General features: G+C 39.6%; 1 protein-coding gene across 2 annotated transcripts in view; it reads left to right on the forward strand.

The window, feature by feature from the left end:
- Positions 1-22,800, forward strand: part of LRRC38 (leucine rich repeat containing 38) — a 64,498-nt gene that overhangs the window by 31,432 nt on the left and 10,266 nt on the right. The window contains exon 1 of one of the 2 annotated variants that reach the window (XM_054849733.1): positions 16,998-17,640. The exons of the other annotated variant lie outside the window; for it this stretch is intronic. Within the exon in view, the coding sequence (XP_054705708.1) occupies positions 17,013-17,640 (628 nt within the window). The 5' untranslated portion in view covers positions 16,998-17,012. Of the gene's footprint in view, positions 1-16,997; positions 17,641-22,800 lie in introns of those variants that run through there. 2 annotated transcript variants of the gene reach the window in all.

Genomic DNA, 22,800 nt, shown 5'->3' on the forward strand with positions numbered 1-22,800 from the left:
ATTCCCACAAATTGCCAGGATATGAGTGTGTGGGTCACCTTTTTTTTTTTTTTTTTTTTGCTAGACAGCTCTGTGTGTTTTTAATCAGAGTGGTTTAAGGGAGGAGGTGGAAAGGGTCTGCAGTACCAGCAACCCTTACGTTTTCATTTCATAATCTGTTCTTTCCATCTGACCGTGTCAGTCATTTGCACAGCCTTGTGAGAGGCTTGGGCTGTCTCTAGTTCAGTAAGAGCAAAGAATGAAACATAGCCGGAGGAGGAGAAAAATAGTGACTATATCCTGCAGAGTGTTCTGCCTCAGTGGCTGAAGTCATGTAGGATGATGTGTTTTCCCCTGAATCGATGTTGCAATACGAACCCGGGAGCACTGAAGTCAATGGAAGACTCCCTGTTGTCATAAACAGGCTTTGAACAGCAGCTCCAGCGTCAGCAAGGGCAGCCTTGCTGCTGATTCTGTGTAACTGCTGATAAGAGGGAAGTTGTGCAGGGGATAAATGCAGGCAGTTTGATTTCTGTGACTGTATGACTATGTGTACGGTTGCTTGCAGTGTTAGGGTTGGTCAGTCTGCCAAAGTACACTCTTCTGAAAGTGTAGTGCTTTATGATGATCTCTGGTATTGGTTTGGCCTTATAATTGGCAATTTGTCTGGCAGTTTATCCTGGAATTGATTGCATTTCTCTGCTGAATGAAATAAACTGTATGTGTACGTTTAATTCATTTACAATGCAAAAACCTAGCTCTGGATTTCCTTTCCCTGCAAGTGAACATTACTGTGATCCAGAAAGTAAGGAATACTGCGTAGGACAAAGTGTGACAATGAACTCTGGGGACAATGCTGATTTTCAAGGTCTAAACTTTTTAGGGCCGTATTACCAGAATTGATATTTGATTGTTTTTTTGGTGTTTGATTTATTTTTAGAAACCCTTTGAGGACACCTGTGTCTTCTAGAACTGATGTTCAGGAGTGCCAAACACACAGAGCTCCTGTAAATTGAGCCTGTGCATGCTTGTCCCTTCTGCGAACCGAGGCTCTAGTGTCTCAAACTGGACAGAAAATAGTTTGTACAGTTTTGGGTTACATATCAAAAGAAGCTGCCTAAACATCAGTTATGAAAAATGCAACCTATGAATAGAATTCACTTGCTATTTCCACTTCCAGAAGAATTTGTTTTGTGGACACTCTCTGCTTGTGACTTACACAATATTTTCTAAGAGTAAATCTATATAAAGGATTCAAAAACTGAGATGGCCAATTCTATACAGCATGATTTGCTGAAAGATTACTTCACAGTAAAGCAATGTTGCCTTGTTGAAAGCAGGTAATGAAAAAATGTAACTATCATTCTGGGTCTCTTCTTTCAAGTAATAGAACGTTTCCTCAAACTGAATTGCGTGGTTTTTGTATTTCACTACCTGCCAAAAGGGGACGGGTTTGGCTGCAAAGGAAAAACAGGAAATGGCTTAAAAATTAATAAAGCTTGCAGAAAACAGGTTTTATGCTTCTGACCAAATTTTGCAGGGCCCACAGCTGCCCCTGGGGTACAGAAACAGGAAATTTGGCAACAGAAACAGACAGAATCTTTTAAGTTACAGACCAGATTAGCAAAGGATATTATCAAATTGGATGCTTAATTTACACTTTTTTGGAGTGTATTTTTAGTGAAAGAGTAGGAAGGGAAAATATGGATTTACTTTCTCTGTACTGGAGACATTGTAAGTGAAGATTTTGCTTGTACTGGAGATGGTACTGTGGAAAGAGAAATTCTAGCAGCACATGGAGCTGTACATTGATGGAGAATTCTGTAGTAAATCAGGCAGAAGCCAGGACATTCAAATCTGTCATGGTGCTACGGGCTCTGACAACTTGTGGGACTTTGTGGGACAGTAGAGGGGTAATTTGGATATTCCTTTTCAAGAGATGAGACATTTGTGTGGCCTTTTTATAGGTGTGTATATAGAGAGAAGTCATCTGTGCCTGTACATGCACATACTCAGGTCTACATAGCGGATGTTAAACAGAGCATGGATGATTATGTTCCCATCTTTTGGGGTTATTTACATGGAAGTCAAAGATTCTTATAAGGCTTTTGCAGATGGATCCTTGCCCTCAGAAATGGCTTTAACCTTCCCTTATTCACAAATTGTTAAAGTTGAAGTCCATCATATCTCCTCATTGATTTGCGTAGGCCTTAAATAGCTATGGCTTTGTGGTAGCTTTTGGTTTTGAGTCCCTGTGCTTTTAGTTTCTGATTTCTGGAAATGCATTTTGTGTGCAAGATATGAGAATACATATTACCTTCTATTTAGCTTTTAAAATGGCAATCCAGAAGTTTTTCACTGGGCAGCTATCAGGGAATGGGAGAACCAGAAGATGCTGCTTTCACGCTCTTTGTTTCAGGCAGCCTTTCCTGTCTAACAGGGACCCTGCTTTTGATGTGAAGTCAGACTTGCAGCTGATATAAAACAGAAGAAGAATTCACTGCTTGAAAAGTAAAATGTGTCCTATAGAGCGGGATTGGTATTAGTATTGACAAACTCGAATATTCATATTATGCAACTATTTTGAAGATAAGCAACTATAAATCAAATCCTGTTCCTTGACCATCTGTGCTCCTGACTGTAAAATGTTATGTGCACAGATGTGTGAGTAACCCTAGCTGTCAGATGTAGAGAAGAGAGATTACTGAATCAGAAAATTGCAACGATACTTGAAGTTGGAGATCTTAAGCTAGATTAGTAATGATATTTATCAGTCAGTTTGAGATGAGGCTAGATTTTCAGCTGATATAACTCAGTTTCACTGAAATCAATATATACCAGTGTTCACAATCCAGCACTGCAATCTGTGGGGCATAGAGGCAGCCTGAAATATTTTATGATCTGATAAATGGGCACACACTGACCCAGTGCCTCTGGGCTACACAGCAGTCTGGTAGAGAGAGCAATTCTGAAGCAGTCAGGTTCCATCCTAGCCAGGAAATCCAGATATATTGAATTGACTCTCAAAATAAACTACTATTTAAGGGAAAAGAAGTATGCATCTACACTTGCAATAGTTTCATTTTAGATTTATGGGCAATTGTTCTTTGTACAAGCTGCTTTTCTCCAGAATGTCATTTTGGTCAGTTCTAAAAAGATTTGATTAAGGTGGACTAGGAGAAGAAAAGGGTAAAGAGGGCTGCACAGTATTTTTATGTAAGAGTGAGTTGATCTATGTAAAATGTCAAGATTTCTCTATGGTGTCTTGAAGTCTGTGGTTTGGTGTTGAGGTGACTTTATTTCCTGCTTTTATAAATTCAAAATTGAATTTTTTTTGTTCATACTGTAAGGCTCTTCATTAGAAGCAGATGAATTCAGGCCATTTAACACAAAAGCATGAATTTTAATCTTTTTTTTAAAAGTAACACTGTTGCCTACCTGAAGCAAAGTACTGGTTTGAAGGGAGTAGGACACATGTAGTGGACAGTCTACACTGCCTTTCTCAAGAGGCCATGTGTGTTGGTGGCTTATAAAGACCCCTGGAGTAGAGCTGCTCAGCTGCTTTCTGGATAAAGCTTTCTTCTAAGAGAGTGCAGTTCTCTGGGGACACAGACCTGAAAACATAAACTTTACTGAATGCAACAGGTTACATACAGTGTAAGAGCTGATTGTAGGAAGTAGGCATGTTCCCGAGGACTCAGAGTTGGGATTTCTGTCAGTAAGTACTTTATCCAGAAAAAGTCTTTAGTCTAAAGTCTGCCAGCAGTTGTCTCTACGTGACATACAATGGAGTGACTCAGAGTTAAATATGGAATGCCCACTCTTTACTACTTTTAAACCTGTGGATGACCACCATGTATTTAACAAAAAATTATAAGGTTGACGTAGGTTTTCTTAGGTCAGGAGTGTTCTTTTAACTAGAACAGTTATATAAGGAAAGCAACATAGCAATGGAGCCAAAAGGGGGGAAAAACACACGTATTGTGTACTCAGTCTCTCACTTACTACGGAATGGTTCTATAAGTTTGCTGCTTAATACGTTCAAAGACTTTCACTGCTTTTCTAGGGAGTTTATACAGATAAAGCAAGTGTCTGTCATTAGGAATTTACACGTCCTCATTTTTTTAAATACACATTGTGTGAGTGTGCTGAAAACGCACCAAGAAATGTTGTAATCCTGACAACGTGGCCGAGATCACACCTGCTTGGAGTTGGGCAGAACCCAGCACAGTTCCTGTACTGTTTCAAGCCATACTGTGTCCCAGTAGCCAGGCCATCAGCTCTCTGGGCATCTTCACATGGGGCAGGATTTGCCTGGGTTTACAAGGCTATGGGCAGAGTAGGGCACTCACAGCACGTGGGTGCAGCCAGTTTTTCTGTAAATGAGTAATTGTCTCTTTCAATAAGCTTGTGTGTCTTCTAGAAGAAATTAAATGCACATGGATGAATAAATGAGAAATACTACCCCCATTAAGTTCCATGACAAAATTCCCATTTCAACTCTGATTTTAGGGAGGAATCACATATAAAAGAATGTGGTTTCTTTTCCTTTTTGTATACAAAGCATTTTCCCAAGAATAAGCGGCTTCACAAAGGAAGTGCAAAGATGAACAAAAGCTGGTAGAAAGAATAGTTGTGTTTCAAAGTGGGGGAGAGCAGGCAGGGGCAGAAAAGCAGGCTGATTGTGGGTAAGGAGTGAGCGCAGAGTGATGTTCTGCAGCAGCCTTGCCTGACTCTGTGACACATTTCATATAACTGGGATTTATCTATAAATAGAAGTGAACAGGCAGGAAGAGACCATCTACATAGTGCTCTGCAGCCACGAGAGGGAGTGGTATGTTCACAGGTACTGTTTTGTTTAAAATGCACTCACTGCAGGGCTGGATTCCACCACTTCCCTAGTCCCAGTGGGGAAATTGAGCAGGGAAATATGCTCCAGACGCATAAGGTTCTGGGCTGCAATTTTTTTATCCCATCTTCAAGCAGCAGCATGTTTCTCCACCCTGGCTACACATCCAAATGGCTATGAAAATACATGCTTTGGTGAAGGGTTCAGTGAGAGAAATAAGGCACAGTAATCTTTCAGCAGTAGAGACCACGGGTCATCTTGAAATGACAGGCATTGTGGTGACCCCAGCTCACCTTCTGACTAGCAACCAAATTCAACAGATAGCAGTAATTTGAAGAATTTTATTAAGGGGCAAAGCCTACCTTCAAATGAAAATAAAACCAGGGACTGAAATCAGGAGGGGATCATGGATATTTCATCTATTTTCCAAAATCTAAATTTGTTCACATATTATGCCACCGACATATAGCTGAATCATGTACTGTAATCTCTTAAAATGAGATACTACAGCACTGAATTTAATAAAGGGTCTCAGCTGCAACTGCGAATGCTTTGTCTAGGAGGTACTAGACTAATAGCATGGCTTTACGAATATTTTTGCCAAATGTTTATAATATTGGATTGTTTTCCTGAAAAATAAAGTGAATAAATATCTTAGCAAGGGAAAAAAGACCAACAAAGGACACCAAAAACATGTAATGAATGTTCATTGTAGTTAAAAATTTATTAGATTCAGGGCTTGATTATTCTCTGAACTACACTATAAATCATTTATATCTGGATAAAATGAAATGATGACTTGAGAATGTGTAGAGGGGTGGAGTCCCAGTCTGAGTGTAGAAGGTGGACCTAGAGGAATGCGATTAAACTGGAATCCACAAAGATAGACCTTATCTTTGCATTACTCAAACCAGTGCATGATATCACTTTTTTGTGATATTAGCTTGTCAGTAATAACTTGGGGGAGAGAAGGTAAGCCAGTTCAAATGCAGGAGTTTCCTATCTAAGGGGTAAGTTAATTCATGCTTTAAATTAGGAAATAAATGTTTTATGCTTTGCTCTGTATTTACAAGACCTGTCTTGCATAAACTAATTCTAGGACACAAAGGAGGATGAGATAGTTGCTCTCTTGGAGGCCTGCTCACCACTTTAATAGCCCCAAGCCATCTACAGGCGTATTCGGATCAAGGCACTATTGTATTGTTAAAATATAAATATTTAAAAGCCCATGCCTTTTAAAATGGAAATGCTGAAAGCTTTTGAGGTGAATATCATTTCACTTTAAAGCTCCATCCTGTTGCTGCTTCTAGTTATTTCCATATGAAGCAGTGGGGAAACTGAAGCACCTAGTGCTGTAGTGTCTTTTCCAAGGTTACACAGTAGATCAGGAGTGGAAATAAGTTTTGCAGATTCTTCCTGTCTCTATTCTATAAATTATTTCATTAAATAGAAGTAATGGATTAAGAGGGTTTTTCTTTATTGGAATGTTAATATCTTCTTAGTTTCACTGCAGGAAACTGAATTAGAGGACCATGATTCATGTATTTGTAGGCGTAGGCAGCTGCACACCAAGTACAATACAAAGAATATTAACAATTTTAATCGCCTGCAAGCACTGTTGATAATACAGCATCTTTCATATCAAAGAAGATTATTCCAAAATTAAGGGATTTAGATCACATATCTTATACACTGTATATCCCTAAGTCTTATAGCAGTTTTATCCCTTCCCTGTTCAAAAAGGGAAACTGAGGCCCTGAGGTATGACACTGTAAGTGTGAGTAAAGGTAAAACGCTGGGATTTAGACTGATTTTTTGCTTTATTTATGTTGCATAAAACTGTGCGCACATAAATCTTCCAGGAAACTCCTCAGGAATTAGGAAGCTCTGTTCTCAGCTCAACGTTTGTGACCCTGCATCCTTCTGCTTTTGCCCTCTGTCACTTCAGGTGATAATGATGTGCCACAAGGCAGCGGGCAGTACCAGGCAGTACTACTTAAAAGTAACAATAATGTGTCTGCTCTACTGAATGATGTCCAATAGCCATGTTATCAGTGACAGTATATCAGTATACTATGTTTGCTGAAAAGTGGCTAGTCTAAAAGCAAACTAAAAATCATTACAGGTTTTTTGATTACTTGCAATAAGTAATCCTTTACTGGATTTTTTTATATATATATTTATATATGCATCAAAATTGCATCTACAATGGTTCATCTTACTCCAAAACTAGTCATTAAAACACTTCTCAGCGGTACAACTTGTAACTATATTCCTTTGGCCATCCTATAGAATAGCATGTAATACCTATAGTAGCCAGAGGAGATGCTTTGCTGGATAACGTGTGACGATTTATGTCATTTTGGTGAAAAGAAAGGTCCCACTTTTAGGGACCCAACAACAGCAATGTAACAAAAAGTCATTTCAAACTAAGTGCCTCTCCCACCACCATCAAAATCTTTCATTGTTAGTAACTCCAGAGATTTTTATTGGCAGGTAACTTTTAAGGAGGACTGCACAGATGCTGTTTCAATGTCTTGACAGCTATTCCATGCCCATGTCCACGATAGTCACATAAATGCTTTGACACTGATACAGCGCTACTGTCTGTGGTAGTTTTGAATAATGGGACTGCTTTTATGCACCTACTGAGAAAACTTCCAACCATCCTTAAAACAATTAAAACTTCCTTGATAAAGGAAGAGCAGAAAGCTAGACTTGCATTTGCAGGAAAAGCAAATAAAGTGTTTATAACATAAAATCTGTATCAAAAGAAGCCACACGTATAATTTTAGCAAGTGTTTGCCTAGCTTCAGCAGAAGGAGCTAAGTAATTTGTATAAGTGTCTATGTCAAGAAATAAATTGGAACCTTTCATTATATGCTTAGATAAGGTATTTCTGACCATAAGTTATAGGAGATGACTTTTTGGAAAACTCAGAAGATGATATCCTACTGAGGAATATCATAGAGAAAATGTAAGAATTAACAAATTAAATCCCTGGTTAAAATTGAAAAAACTTTCTAAAAAAAACCCCAGGAATTAGCAGTTAAAATTAATTTTTCGATTTTAGTTTTTGTTGAAAGTGTTTTGTTGGACATTTTTGGCTTCTCTATTTTTAGTCTGCAGCCATTCCATTATCCCAGAAATATCTTTTTGCTTATAGCACAGCCTGAGAAAAAGGAGACTATACTACATGTCACATGAACAATATTTTTACCATATTCATCTTCTGTGCCATTAACTTTGCGAAACATTTACAAGAGCCTGAAGCAAACATACTTTTTCTTCTGGGTTCCCTTCAAGTTTGAGATTTAAGCAACTTCACTTATTTCATTTTTGTGAGATTGATTTATTTTTGATACTACTAAAGAAAAAAAAATGCAGAACCATCCCAGAGATTGTGCTAACTGAGAACTACACTCTGCATACTGCCAGCACTAATGCCCATTAACTTCACTAATAGTCCCCAGGGAGGAGATTCTGTGTTTTATCTTTTTGGTGATGTTTCTCAGCTTTAATATCTCTGAAATTAGGCAGGCCTCAAAATTGTAGAAGACTATAAGCAGATGTATGAAGGAGTTCATCCAAATGTTAATTATATACACAAACCAGATAGACATGCTGACAACGGGCAGTGAGTTACCTTGCATGCTTGCACTGTGCCATAGTGCGGGACAACTCCTGGATGCCGGAACTGTGCAACCCAGTACTAAGACACCTCCACCTCCCAATGCTAAGGGTCCTACTGACGTTCCAGTAGTTAAAACTGCTATGTACCACTGCAGTATCAGCATGTAGGCTGAAAGCTGTGTTAAAGAGAGCAGCTCTGCTAGCGTTCACTAACACACCCATCAAAGTGTGACTGTAACGAGATTCTGGAGGTCGTGTCTGATATCACTGAGTACCAGAGAAGTACCCCTGATTTGTTGTCAGTGAGGTAAGTAATTTCTGAAGCAATTATGAAAGCTAGTTATTGTAATAATTAGCATTGGTTATCAACATGTTTTTGAAAAGCAAATCCAGAGGCAGTATTACAAGACTCCAAACACCTCCCTTTTGGGGATTGCTGCACTGGTTGATATAATTTCACCTGACATTTCACCCATCTTATTAACAAGGCGAGTGAAATGTCAGAAGGCATTAAGTCAAAATATTGCTGCATTCCCTAAGGGACACTGTACTTCTGTATAGCCAGGGAAACTGGTAAGAGGATAGAAAGATGGCTTTAGAGTGAAGGCAAGTGAATGACCAGGATCATTTACCATGACCAGGACTGTAGATACTTTAGTTATACTAGGAGATTGGTAACTATAATGAACTTTTGTCATCTTGCAAACATTTTTTGCATACGTATAGGGGCCTTGTCAACATTTATGTTATGCTTTAAAGGTAAAAACAAGTCCTTTGCATTGGAGGATTTCATCCCATTGGTTCAAGGATCTTTGTTACCATTTTGTTTGGTTTTGTTCTTCATGTGGATATGAAAGAACCAGATATTTCTTGAATTTAGAAAGGGAAATTGATTTATTTAACATAAGATTAAAAAGGATGATAGATCTGTCTACAGAAGGAGCGCTACAGATAAAGTGTAAGGGCCAAACTTTCATTTGTTTCCACTAGATTGCCCTCTCTGGATTTTCTGTATTTGACTTTTTTTTTTTTTTTTTTAAAAAGGAACTGTACATGCATTCATTCAGATATGGACACATACACACAAACATACATTTGCACACCCTTATTCTGTCAGTTTACTTTCATTTGAATGTAGTGCAAGATTCTAGTGTTTGTTGTCTTGCCTCAAGTCCTAACCTGTTGTTTGTTGTCCCTTTGTACTTCTTAGTGCTGTGTGGTTCCAGTGCAGAGATGGATGCATTTTTGTGGAGTAATTATTTTGCAGAAGGCCAGTTGCTCAGAATTAACCTGTAAAATATGGAAGTGCACACTTGTGGGAATGGTTCACGTAACTTAATGAGTATGTGATGCATTTCAAAGGGCAGTTTTCAAGTGCTATTTTGAAATTACAATCTGATCATCTGAGCATTTTTTTTTAAGTTATATTTTTCATGAAATGTTTTGATGGCAAAGGGGAACAGACGGGGTGTAATAATTATTTCCATTATTTCTAGCACTCAACTGATGCTTGGAATTCTCATTGACACAAACATGCTCTCTGCATATTTAAATCCATGCAGTGCATGCAGCAATAGTCAGTGTGGTAGATGGGAGAAGGGAAGTAAGCACAACTGGCTGTCTTTGGGTTTTTTTTCTCTGCATTAGGAAAAAGATCTAGAAGATCTAGCCTGTTTTTTTCCCCTGTTGTGGTTAGCTTGTACCACATCAAATAAATTAATACAGCCAAGGAAGGTAGCTTGTAATGTCTTTGTGAAAGCCCCTTATCAAAGTAATTAAAAAGGTCATTAAAAGACCTTGACCTCCAATTAAGCGGTGCCTTTGTAGATGAAACTGTTTTCTTGCTGGGTGTATATTTGGTATGAATTTGCATAAAATCCTCCCAAGTGCACCATCTTCTTTGGTCTGGAAAAGACATTCAGCCCTTTAATATTACAAAGTTAATTGCAAAATGAATTCAAGTCCTTTTTTTGTTTGTTTTGGAGGTTTTGGGTTGTTGGAGGTTTTTTGGTTGAAGTTGTTTTTTTTTTAACTCTGCTGTACCATGCAGACCTAATGATCTGGACGGCTTTTATACTCCAAGGATATATGTGGTGTTTTTGTAAACATTAGCTGTCAACTGTTTTAATTGCCGTAAATCTATTTGCTATTCATTAGAACAAAGAGAACTCTCCAAAGGGTTTTCTAGGTAGCACAGAGTACAAATTAAAACTATATACTTCCTGCTGAGAGAATACAAATTTGCTTCCCAGATATTTCAGAATAATTTCTGGTTTTCCTTCCTTACAGGGAAGGAAAACCTATCTTCTTTTCACCAGAACATACACCATTTGTCATGCTTTACCCTCTGTTCAGCCAGATTGCACAGTGGCACGTTCAGCCTCTGAATGCTTTGATAATGTGTTGAGCAGTTCTCCTCTATAGAAGGACTGGAAAGAATCAGTGTGTGGTGCACGATTTGAGGGAAATCAGTTTGAGAATTACTAGTTTTTTGTCTTTTGAAGCAAATATATCATGTTTATAATGGCAATCATGGGTTTAAAAACAGCAATCTACTTAGCTTTACATCAGCTGAATTAAATTTTGTGATATCTCGAGGCTTTGAGAATTTGCTCAAACTTCCTTCTCTGTTTAGCTTCACTGCTTGAAAGTTAGCTGCAGGTTGAAACAAGTTTCAGCTATGAAAGTTGTGTTCAACTGCTACTTTAAAGCAGTTAAATTTTCCTCTACAAATCCTGTGTTGGATTTCTTATATATTTCTTTCATTTAGAATCTCTGAGCTTCTAAAGAAACAGCTTCTAAAGGAGCTCAGATCTCTCATCTCCCTGAGGTTTTTCAGATCTTAACAGACCCAGTGCTGAATCTGACCGGTTAAACAGTATTTGAGAAGAAACCTGAGACCAACTTTACTTGTGACTTTATTACATACAAGAGTAGTAGTGGATATACATGAGCATATCTCCGTTTAACAGCTTAGGAGAATGTTCACTTTTAGTTATCTCTAATTTGCTTTAAAGCTGTGGTAAATCTGGACCAGCGTATAAACTATGAGGAGGGCAAGCAGTTGACTGCACCGTAGTGGCTGGATACAAGCTCCCTCCTGAGGGAAAAAGGAACTACGATTTACACTGTTCTCTCTCTCGTGAATGCTTTTTGTGATTGTAATGGTTTACAATAAGATAGTGACCACATGTCTGCGTGAGCCACTTTGTCTAGAGCAGATGATAGAAGTCTTTTGATGGGTTTAGGCTGGTCTCATTTGGCTGCTGAACTGCAATGTCTGAGATTTTCAAATTCAATCATCGCTGCTGCCATGTTGATTAATTTTGATGTAATTTCCCTCCCAGTGCCATGGCAGCAGCAGCGACAGCAGCAGTGAAGGACTGGGCAGGTGCACTACAAGCTTTGGTTCACAGTTTCTATCATCTCCTAAATTGTAAGGCAAAGCAATATACCCTTTTTCTCTTCTGCTTTTTCAGTCCTTCTTAGATGTAAGATCAGAGGGTAAACTGTCCAAAGGTGCTCCTTGGCTGCATTCATTAAAACGTGCCTGGTCATAGCAGGGGAAGATTTTTCTCAAAAGAAAAAAGCACTAAAGCCAAAATGGTAAATATCTGAATTAAAGATGAGACTTCTGTTCAGGGATGTTGTTTAGCACTTGATTTCAGTGTTTGATTAATTGATTAACATACTGTTAGTCATTCAAGTTTGAACATTGGTTCCCATGACACATTGCTAGTGTATGATAATGAGGAGGAAACCCCTTTGCAATCCTTATGTGCACCTGGTACAGCAGCCTTGGACGTGATATGTACCTTAACTCAATGAAGCATAAGCCTGGAATAATAACTTGCTTCATGGAAAAATATGCTCAATTAGCTGTTCAAAAATATGAATGAGGACGGACAGTTTTCGGTTTCAGTCTCTTGTAAGTAAGGATTTATTGGCTGAGATCTGAATCCTTCATATGTTTTTGTACTATGATTGCTCTTTCTTTTTTCTTCTATTACTCAAATTATTTTGGGAAGTTTTGAGTGCTTTTAAGGGAAGGGCTGGAAGTTTCTCCAGGAAAAACAAAACCTCTGTCATTTTTCTACAAAACTATTTCTTACTTCACTAGGCAAGGAAGTGGATGGTTTTTCTGATAGTTTCCTACTGCTGGCCATGACATGATACTGCAAGCACACTAAAGATCCTGGACCAGTGTGGCTTGTCACTCCCTCTTTTATTTTAGAAGTTTCTCTTAGTAGTATCCTGAATAAAAAATTAAAGGAATGGAAAGCTAGATCTTTGGTTTAGTCCAAAGCCTGCCTACTGCTGTGCTTATTCAACTTCTACAACTGGGAGGTATGGAGATCAATTGGTTTTGTTTCCTCATTCTCCACAAAAGGATTTGACACAAACTCCTCCATAGTTCTTTGATTATGAAATTGTTACCCTGTTTGTTTTACAAGTGCGTTTTTCAAACCCAGCCTGTCTGTCTTGCCTTAGGGGAGTCTGGAAGCCAGGATCATAGATAAATGAGCTGATAGTTGAGATTTGATCTATGCGGGATCCCATCTGTGTGGAGAGAAGAATATTTATTTTTTTGTTTGGCATGAATTTCTAATTGGGAAGCTTGTGGTTTTTCAAAACTATATGAACTAAAATTTAGTTATTGGAAGTATTTTTGGATAACAGGTGAGAAAGCTATGAGGGCTTTGCTTGGGAGTACTGAAGAAGCATAGATTATAAGCAAATCTTTATTTCTGAGGCTACTCACTGGAGCAATTTTGTATTTTGTCGTAGTGTCAGTTGGAGCCAAAGTCCTCGTATTGCGATGTACTTTAATATTTCCTCAAAAAAACCCCAGCAAACAGATCCAATAGGTGATTGGAAATCCATGATCTAGTGTCCCTGTTACTGCAAGAAATAGCTGAAACATATGACAAGCTGTGCAGGTAGAATGAAATTCGAATGACAGCAGCGGCAGCATACAATAGGTTTGTAATTTGGCTCCCCTGACGTAGTGCAAGCAGCGAATTGGAAGCTTGCTTTGCTCCTTGCATCTGCTTCCCTTCTCAGGTCTATACATTACTTGGGCTTGCTCTCTGTCTTACTGTATGCCTCTCTAAAAATAGCACATGGTAACACCACTGGGGTTATATCTTTTATTTTCTTGCATGGAGTGATTGGGGTTTCTTTAATAGGCCACTGGAAGAGGAGGAAGTGAAGCTCAGAGTATAGGTAAACTATAGGAGTATGGTAAAACTTGCTAATAGGTTATTGGAAGAGACCAGTGGTTGTGGAATGGCCGCTGTTCTGTAGGGCACAAGAGGGTGCTGTGCACTTAGGAGACAGCAGGCTAAACCCCTTATTTAGTAGTACAGGTTACTGTAACTGACTGATGCAAATGAAAAATTAAAGAAGTAAAGCTTTAATATCTTATTAGATAGAAAGCTTTGTAGAATCTCTGTCCCGCTGTCCAAAATTGCCTGAAATGTCTGGCAAGTGAACGAAACTTCAAAAGATTTAAAAGGGAAACAGATGAGGAACGGAAGTAAGCAATAGCTAAGGAATGAGTAAAGCTGAACAAACTGAAACAGGAAATGTTACACAGAGAAAGACAGGCCAGGAAGAAACTTTCTGAAATCAAAGATGGCAAGAGAAAGGTATCAGACCGTGGCAGGTGGCCTGTGACAGCTGGCACTGGAGCTGGTCTTGTGTAGCTGGAGATCAGTGCTGGGACGTGTTGGCAGTGAAACTGTGTCTGGATGCTGTGGGAGCAGGGCTGATGTTTGACAAACCTAGAGGATACCTACCCCAAAATATCCAGAGCCTGATAGTAAGCCCTAGTCTCCTGCCAACCCCTTCACAAACATCTCAGACAGGAAAGCTCCACAGATACTGTATGCAAACTGCATATGAGTGTGCAGAATAAGCTGTGAAAAGAGTGTTGCTTACAGCGCTTCCCCTTCAGAGGGTAATATGTAAAGAAAACTCATGTGCAGCTGAGCAAAAGGAAGGTCTGTTTCTTACAAAAAGGAGTGGTAGTTTTAGCAAGGGCTGGTGGAATTTTTAGGGAAGCTGAGTCCTGTTCCTACCGCTGCCACTAATATGTTCTTGGATCTTTCACAAATCGTGCCTTATTGTCGGTAGTCTCCCATCTGTGAAACAGGCATAATAACGCTGAGGCATCTTTGAAAAGAAAATGTCAGTCTGACTCTGTACATCTGATAGAAGGAGGGTAGGTCTGCATAGGAGGAGCCATAGGGACCCTTAAGTCCTGGGTATTGATAACCTCACTAAACAGCTAAATCTCTCTCTATAAAGTTACCATTACTAAAAGGTATCAAGTCAGTTCTGCTTTCCTGTGTTAGGAACAGCTTTATCTCTGACCTAAAGCCTGAATTGAATTAGGGGCAGAAAAGCAGTAAATTACAGCAGGAACAAGTGTTTGTAAGAAACAGCCTTAAAAGTTTAAAAAGCATCATTTCTGCATGAGAAATACCAGTTGCAGTTACTTGTTGATGCTGATTTGTTGAATCCTGACTACAAGAGCTGTTTTGCATGTGTTTTTTATTCAGAGGTAGCCTATCAAACTTCTACTTCCTCTGTAATTTAAAGGTAAATATTTTAAATAATCATCTCAGGAATTTAATTGGGCTTTGCCTTGGTGATTTATAGAGGCAAGCTGTGCCCATTTCTTTCTGGGTGGTGTTTTAAAAGTAATTCAAGACACAAAAGACACCTGGAGCAGGATGGGTGTTTATGGGAGGGATCTAGAGGCTGGCTCAAGGTGGTTTAGCTAAAAGACCTATGAATTAGAAACAAGGTGTGTGGCAAAATGTGAGAGATGTCCAAAAGTATAACCCTTTCTAACAGCAATTCACAGAATTGCTGAGGTTGGAAGGGACCTCTGGAAATCATCTAGTCCAGTCCCACTGCTCAAGCAGAGTCAGAGCAGGTTGCCCAATGCTGCCTCTAGTTGGGTTTTGAATATCTCTGCAAATGGAGGCTCCACAACCTTTCTGGACAACCTGTTCCAGTGTCTGACCGCCCTCACAGTTAAAAAGAAGTGTTATGTTGTGTTCAGATGTTTCTTAATCTGTGCCCGTAGCCTCCCTTTCTGTCAGTAGGCGCTATTGAGAACAGTCTGGCTCTTTCTTCGTTCCCTCCCAGCAGTTCAGTGTTTCTACATACTTACGGAAGGAGAGGTCGATAATACTGCTTTCATTATTTGAGTTTAAGTGCACGTATCTTGGGAGGATAGGCTATCTTAGAAGGCAATTTTTGTACCCTGTCCTGGATGAAAGATGAATTCAGTTATGAAATATGACCTTAAATCAAGATTACTGGCTTCTCTTTGACCTAGGAATGAGCGTTCCAAAGGTGTTTGAGTTTGTGCTCTAATCTTCAGGACATATGCACCCAAATACAATCTCTTTAGAAAAATCTTCCCTCATAGCACAGAAGTGTGGCCCAAGCACTGGAGTCCCATTTCCGTCTGCTTACACAATGTGCATAAAGAGGGAGGGATGGAGTTAAGCTTGCAGCTGGCAGAGGACTTACCTTTCTGGGTGTGGATTTGGGGATGTCAGAAAAACATAGATGCCTTGTTGCAAAGTCATCTCAGCTGTCCCATGGGACACCAGCAGATTGATTGTCAAATATTTCAACGCCCTAAGCACAATCTGTTCAGTTGTAACTAGCTGAAGATTTGATCCACAATTTGCACTTTTATGTGGCCCAACCGACATTACCAGTGCCATATTAGAAAGTAGCTGGTTTGGTCATTAAAATAGGAAGGGTGGAAACCCCCCTTGCTTTTGAGACAATATTCCTTGTTGCAGCAGTAGGTTATACTTCTTGGTCAAAAGACAGTGAGTCATATTTAGATATCATTAACATGCTTGCTGTAAAAGCTGAGAAGGCATCCAGAAACAGCACAGGTCAGTGTTCATTGTCTTTGGGCTTGCCCTCAACTCCCCCACTGCCCTTGCTGCTCTTCTGCTCCCTGTTTTACAAATGAAAGGGAAACCATTCCTTAGCAGTCAACCAGGATACTTCCCTGACCCTCGCTTGCATTTCCAGAGGGCATTGGTCACCTTGATGTAGGCTCGTGCGAAGAAACAAAATAAGTGATTTCATCAGGGTTTGTTACCTGAAGGGCTCTTTAAGCATAAGCTGTAGCTGTCAGAGTCACAGGATCAGGTGTGATTTCCCATTTGCTGGAATATACAGCAAATATGGAAACAGGCTCTCGGCTTTTTTTAGCTCAGAAAAGCAAGGGAGTCCTTTGAAAGATCCTCCGTTTACCCAATCATCGCTTTCCCTTACACTGTACGGCATTATAATATTCTGACAGTGTAAATCCTCACATTTGCCTCCCTCCCTCTTTCCTTCAGTTGCTCTCCCTCCCCCCTCCCAAGACTGCTGCCATCGGATCTGTGATGATATGTGATCTCCTGGATACAATCACACACACACAAGTACCAGGCACTGCTGCTCAGCTGAGCAAAATGTCTTTCTCTTAGAAGTGGTGCTCATCACAGCTCTCAAATCCTTGACGATGTTGCCATGCTTTCCTTTCTGCCTTCTGCCTTTTTCTGTCTTTGTCTGCCTGCTTTTCTTACCCGTGGGTCATTTTTGCCCTGCTGTCTGTAGCTGTATGGACTACCACACCATAGATTGCCGGGATCAAGGACTCCCAAGTGTTCCTAATCAATTTCCATTGGATGTACGGAAACTTCTGATAGCTGATAACAACATTCAGGCGATACCAGCTGATTTCTTTATATTTTATGGAGACCTAGTCTATTTGGACTTCAGGAATAACTCCCTCACCTCTTTAGAAGAGGGCACTTTTAGCAGTTCTACCAAACTGGTGTATTTAGACTTAAGCTACAATAATTTAACACAGCTTGATGCTGGGATATTCAAATCAGCAGAAAAACTGATAAAATTGAGCCTTGGAAACAATAACCTGGTGGATGTGGATGAGGCTGCTTTTGAGAACCTGGAACAGCTCCAAGTGTTAGAATTGAATGACAATAACTTACAAAGCCTAAATGTGGCAGCCCTAGAAGCGCTTCCCTCCCTGCGGACTATACGCTTAGAGGGCAACCCTTGGGTCTGTGACTGTGACTTTGCCAATCTTTTCAGCTGGATACAGGACAATGCATCTAAGCTCCAGAAAGGTAAAGCTCGGTGGCTTACAGCGCAGTCTGTCCGTTTCTCTGTATGTCTGTCTCGGAGGGAAGGAGGGTTCTTGGTCAAATTGTCCGTGTGCTGCCTGCAGTGACCCAGACTGCATTTTGGTCAAACTGTAATTGCATGTTTTCAACAACTGAGTCCATTAAAAGGATGTTGGCTTCTGTTTAGCAGCAGGTCCTCCTCCCAGTTAAGAAATAAAATTTAAAAATTAAGCCCTAATTTTGATTTATACACTAAACTTACAGAGGCAGTGAAAGAGCCTTTTCAAATTCATTCAACCCAGAGCTGGGTCTCTTCCAGACTTCATTTTCTCTCTGGTAAATATATTTTCTACAATAAGCCCTTTGAGCAGCTAAACATTCTGTGCCAGCTCCTCAGGAAAACTGATTTTTCTCTCATTTTACTGATCAGCTATAAAGCTGCTACAGAAGAGTTAAATCCCTATTTTATGCAACTGGTTGTCAGCCCTTCCCTGGAAGTATTTTGTTGTGATACCCTGTGTTTGAAACTCTCTTCAGTAGCTTGATTTTGGGTCTATTTTAATTTTCATTAAAATAGCATGCTTCCTAATATGCTTCCTGTATTAGGAATAAATTTAAATGGCTCTGGAACACCTCAAAATGCAGATATATAATTCTGGTATTTGGGCCAGTAATTTTCAGAAAAGCATGGGGGAGGGGGGGGGGAAGTATTAAGACTGCCACGTGTAGACAATCCAAACTCTTGCTCCCATTTCCCACCCGACCCCAAAGCCTCTCTTAATCCAGCTTTAGCAGATCATCTCACAGTTCATGCCTCCCAACGAGCACTAGGGCATAAACTCATGTCATTGAGCTGCCCAGCTGCTTGCAGAAGGCAAACTGCTTGGAGCACAAAAACTTTGTAAGGGCTGCTGAGGGTATGCAAGTATTACCTGACATGAAATCACTCGTGTCTGAGGGGGGATGTCTGTGCAGAAGATGGGGAGAGCTAAAAGGCTGGGGGAGAAGAGCTCAGGAGAATGGGTTAAGGTCATGTAATTGTTTCATTGAATTCAGACAAAAAGGGAGAAAAACAGTGAACCTACAAATTTCAAAACTCTTTTCTCTCCTTTCTTGATCATCAGAGTACGTAGTCAGTTATTCAAGTTCTTCCTATGCTTGTGACCTTGGGTAACAGTTTTTTAATATACTCATCTAGGTTGCCCTAGTTATTCTTAGCTGTAAACCAGCTGTTTTAAGGAAGAAGTCATTCGAGGAAAAAGTGTTGGGTTTTTTTCCTGCCTCACTGAAACTTTCATCTTGATTCTTTCTAAACCAAAGCTGGGCTTGTTCTCCCACCTTCCCTGATGCTTTAGCTAAAGTTTGCTCTATTTGCCCATCTCTCATGCTAAACGTCATTTCACTTTCCACCTCTTTTTATGAACTTTTAGCTCCTTCCCCTTTATTCAGACTGAGTGTGTTCAGTTTGAGACTCTGTCCCAGCCCATCTCTCTCTTCTCTTCTGCCCTGTCAGTATTTTAAAGCCCATCTGAACTTATGTCTGGAAATCTCAGGTGACGGAGCTTTCTCATAGTATTGCCAGTGTTCCCCAGTGTCTTACAAGCTTAGAGATGCTTTCTCACAGCATTTTCTCTCATCTACAGTTGTGTTTCAGCCAAACAGCTAAAAAATTACTAGTTCATCCAGATCTTCTAAACTTTCAGTTAGATTTTATTTGGGAAGACAAGGAGGGAAGGAGCAAATATTCAAATGGTTGGTTTTATCAGAGCCGTCCCCCCCAGCATGGCCTAAGCAAATTATTTGCATTTGTTCCCAGGAGCAAGTCCCCTGAAATCTTTGCAGCCAGTCATATCAGTGAGATCTAGTGCATGTATGCAGAAAAGCATGCGAAGTCAGTGTTTTCGTTGCTTGTGAGCTGCTGCCACAAAAACACTGGCTATCTCCTTTAATAAACTAGCAAAACGTTATTCATGAACATGAGGGCAAAACTAAGCCCAAAAAAGAAAGATTGTCTCAATGACATTTTAAAACCATGTGGCCCCAATTGAGTGCCTTTCAAAACAACTTTTGGAAAGTCAATGTGTGCTGGTTTTGGCTGGGATAGTTCCTTTTCTTCGTAGTGGCTAGTAGGGGGCTATGTTTTGGATTTGTATTGAAAACAGTGTTGATAATACACGGATTATAAACAGTAACAAGAACATCTCTATATTATCAACACTAGCCATTATGAAGAAAATTAATTCTATCCCAGCCAAAACCAGCACACAGTGTAGAAGTAATTCTAGAATTATGATTTGATTGCATTTTATATCCAGTTTTCAGGTTTTAATGATATCACAACATTATACCCATTAGGAACTAATCACATTAGCATTACTTGTCTGGTTATACTTGCCCAAAGACACATATTCCTGGCCTTTCCTGCGAGGAGTGGGAAGAGCAACTTGCTGAAAGATTCAGTGTTCAGACTCCCTGGCTTCCTCACGATACTGCTGTAAGGCTGGAGACAGAAGTATATTTGCAAACACATCAAGATAAGTAGGGCAGCAGGCATTATCTCTGGAGATACTGCAGAAGAAAAAGACAGGGATACATTTTCAGGGCCCAGGAAAAGAGCTTAGTTATCTTGCCTGCATGCTTTTCCTTTATAATTCAGCAGCAGCTCAAGCATTTGCATTGCATGGCCTATACAAATGGGTAACAGGAGTTGGCTGGCTTTTCTTCTCTTGGTTTTCTTTAAGAATAAACTGTGATTAGCAGTACAGAACAGTTCCATGACAGATTGAATTCCCTGGCCTTTAAATGGCAGACTTTGAAACCTGGATTTACTGAGAAGGGAAGCAGTGTGGAAAGGTGAATGACAGTAAACTTGCATCAGTGATCCCCAGTCCTTTCACAAAAAGTACAAAGCATTGCAAAGAAACTAAAGGCTCTGTACACTGTCATGTGTCTTACGCTGGCCTGGGACGCTTCAGAATGGGTTAGACCCCAAAGGATATGCCAAAGCAGAAAAGAAGCACGCTCCAACCAATCTGCGGGTGAAGCAGGATTCAGGGCTGCAGTTTGCGGGTGTCACTGTAGCATAGCAGTCCCTCGAGATTCAGAGCTGGTAGGAAGAAACAGGAGGTAAATGGCTGGGAGAAATACACTGACAGATTTAGGTTCTGGGCATTTATTTTGATTCCTCATGTTGAATGACACTTAAAATAGTTTAATGTGGCCTGTCTGCACGTCTGAGAGAAATCACTCAAGCTGTTAACTGTTTACTAAGCCCAGCCACTACTTCACCTCTTAATTTTAGCACTGCAGTAAAATGGCCTATTAGTCAAAGCTACCCTTGTTTTTTGCAAAAGAAATACCAAATTGATTTAAAAATTGGAGTTTTGTCAACGTGAACTGAAATCTCAATAACTGATCCTGAAGCTCTCTACCTCTGTCATTAAGGCCTCTGAGGGGAACTCAGTGATCTGAACAAAAGCCATACTTCGACTCATTAGTTTTGCAAAAACCAGGTCCATTTTCTTTCTGGCATGCTACCAGAAATAGCTTGTAAAGTTATAACTTATGCTGACCTGTCTGACTAGCTGACTGTAAAACCTCTTCCCAGCTGGGCTGCCTTTGCACATCTAACTTGTCACTTCACACAAACAGCTGGGATTTGAATTATTTTACAGATCCTGGCATTTATTCATCTAACCTACATTTCTAAATAAAGGCTTAATTGGCAGTAAGTGAATACTCTCTCATGCCAGATTTGCAGGCAGACTTATTAAAGAAACTGCCCTAAAAGTTTTGCAATCAAACTCAGCCCTTTAAAACACCAAACATATTTTTATATTCTTAAAGAGACGTTAAAACCAGAGTTTTCATCATACTCCAAAACCAAACCACTTTTTTTCCCGCTCTGATTTGGTTATTAATTGATTAAAAACAAATTAGTGTGTGTAGTGCGAAGTAGACAAAGGAACTGTGATGATCACTGGAATGGCAGTAAGTGGAGAAGTGTTATATATTAACGGTTGTTCTCTTTCCTAGAGAAGACAATGTTCACTATGGGTCAAACTGGTTAATTTATAAAACTTATAAAGATTTTTCTGTAGAAGTATGCTTCACTTTATAGGCATTTGTTAGGCCTGAACGGCAGCATGGTGGCCACTGATTCGTATTAAAGGCTTCGCTTTAGAAGGAGCATAGAGATTAGGAATATTGGATAATTTTTTGGAAATAGAAAAATTATTCTAAGATCTGTCCCTTCAAAGATAGGTGTAAAAGCTTTCATGGAAGGTTGTACTCCATGGAGGGCATGCAAACTCTCAGAACAAAAAGCATCTTAAAAGAACAAAGGTCTAAATTGGTCTTAAACATATTAGTCAAAGGATTCAAGGAAATCATGTATCTGTGTATGCTATTATGTTCTATCCTCTGCTTGCCTGTATTTGATCCATCTTCCTGAATTTTACAAAAAGTGATTGACAAGGCTGAAGTTCTCAAAAGTGAGAATTGAAGAAAGCAGAGGAGGAAGAAGAGAGTTTGTTTGGACTCTGACAGAAGAAATTAAGAAGAATATTAATGAAAACAAGGGGTACTGAATAAAGGGAAGGGTGGTTATAGGTTAAGTCATTTTGGGGCATGATGTTTCAAAACTTTGAGTTCAGTGGAGTCTAAGGAAGTTAGACATTTGGTTTTTTGAGATCAAGAGTCACTTTTGAGATTTCTTGCATTTTCTGCTTCAATGAGAGCTTGAAAACTTACAAAAATACATTTGGTAATTTCTCATATTTGGAAGGGCTTTCTTCTGCTTTCAGAGCTTGTTCTGTATCACATTTTATCTTGGCTAAAAATGCACTTTTCCTTTCTTGCCTCATCTCTTCACCTACTTTTTTTTTTAGTAATATTGTTTGAAACTCTGGGCTCATCCAGCAAAAGGTTGTTGCTTCTGCACATGACCTACAGAATGGAGGTTTATGAACGCTCCCATTTCAGTGTTTAAATACAAGTGGCTTTGATGAAATAAATTTGTGGTGAAAGGTGCTGTTTAAAATTAGTGTATAGCACTGCAAAAGACGTTTCTTGAACCCCTCTGAGGACCCCATCTCAACAAAGGGATTGGATTCAGATAAAATGCATGTAACAAAAAAGAAATACAAATAGTCTGCAATGGCC

Source organism: Grus americana, chromosome 21, assembly GCF_028858705.1.
Source record: "Grus americana isolate bGruAme1 chromosome 21, bGruAme1.mat, whole genome shotgun sequence".
Lineage (NCBI taxonomy): Eukaryota > Metazoa > Chordata > Aves > Gruiformes > Gruidae > Grus > Grus americana.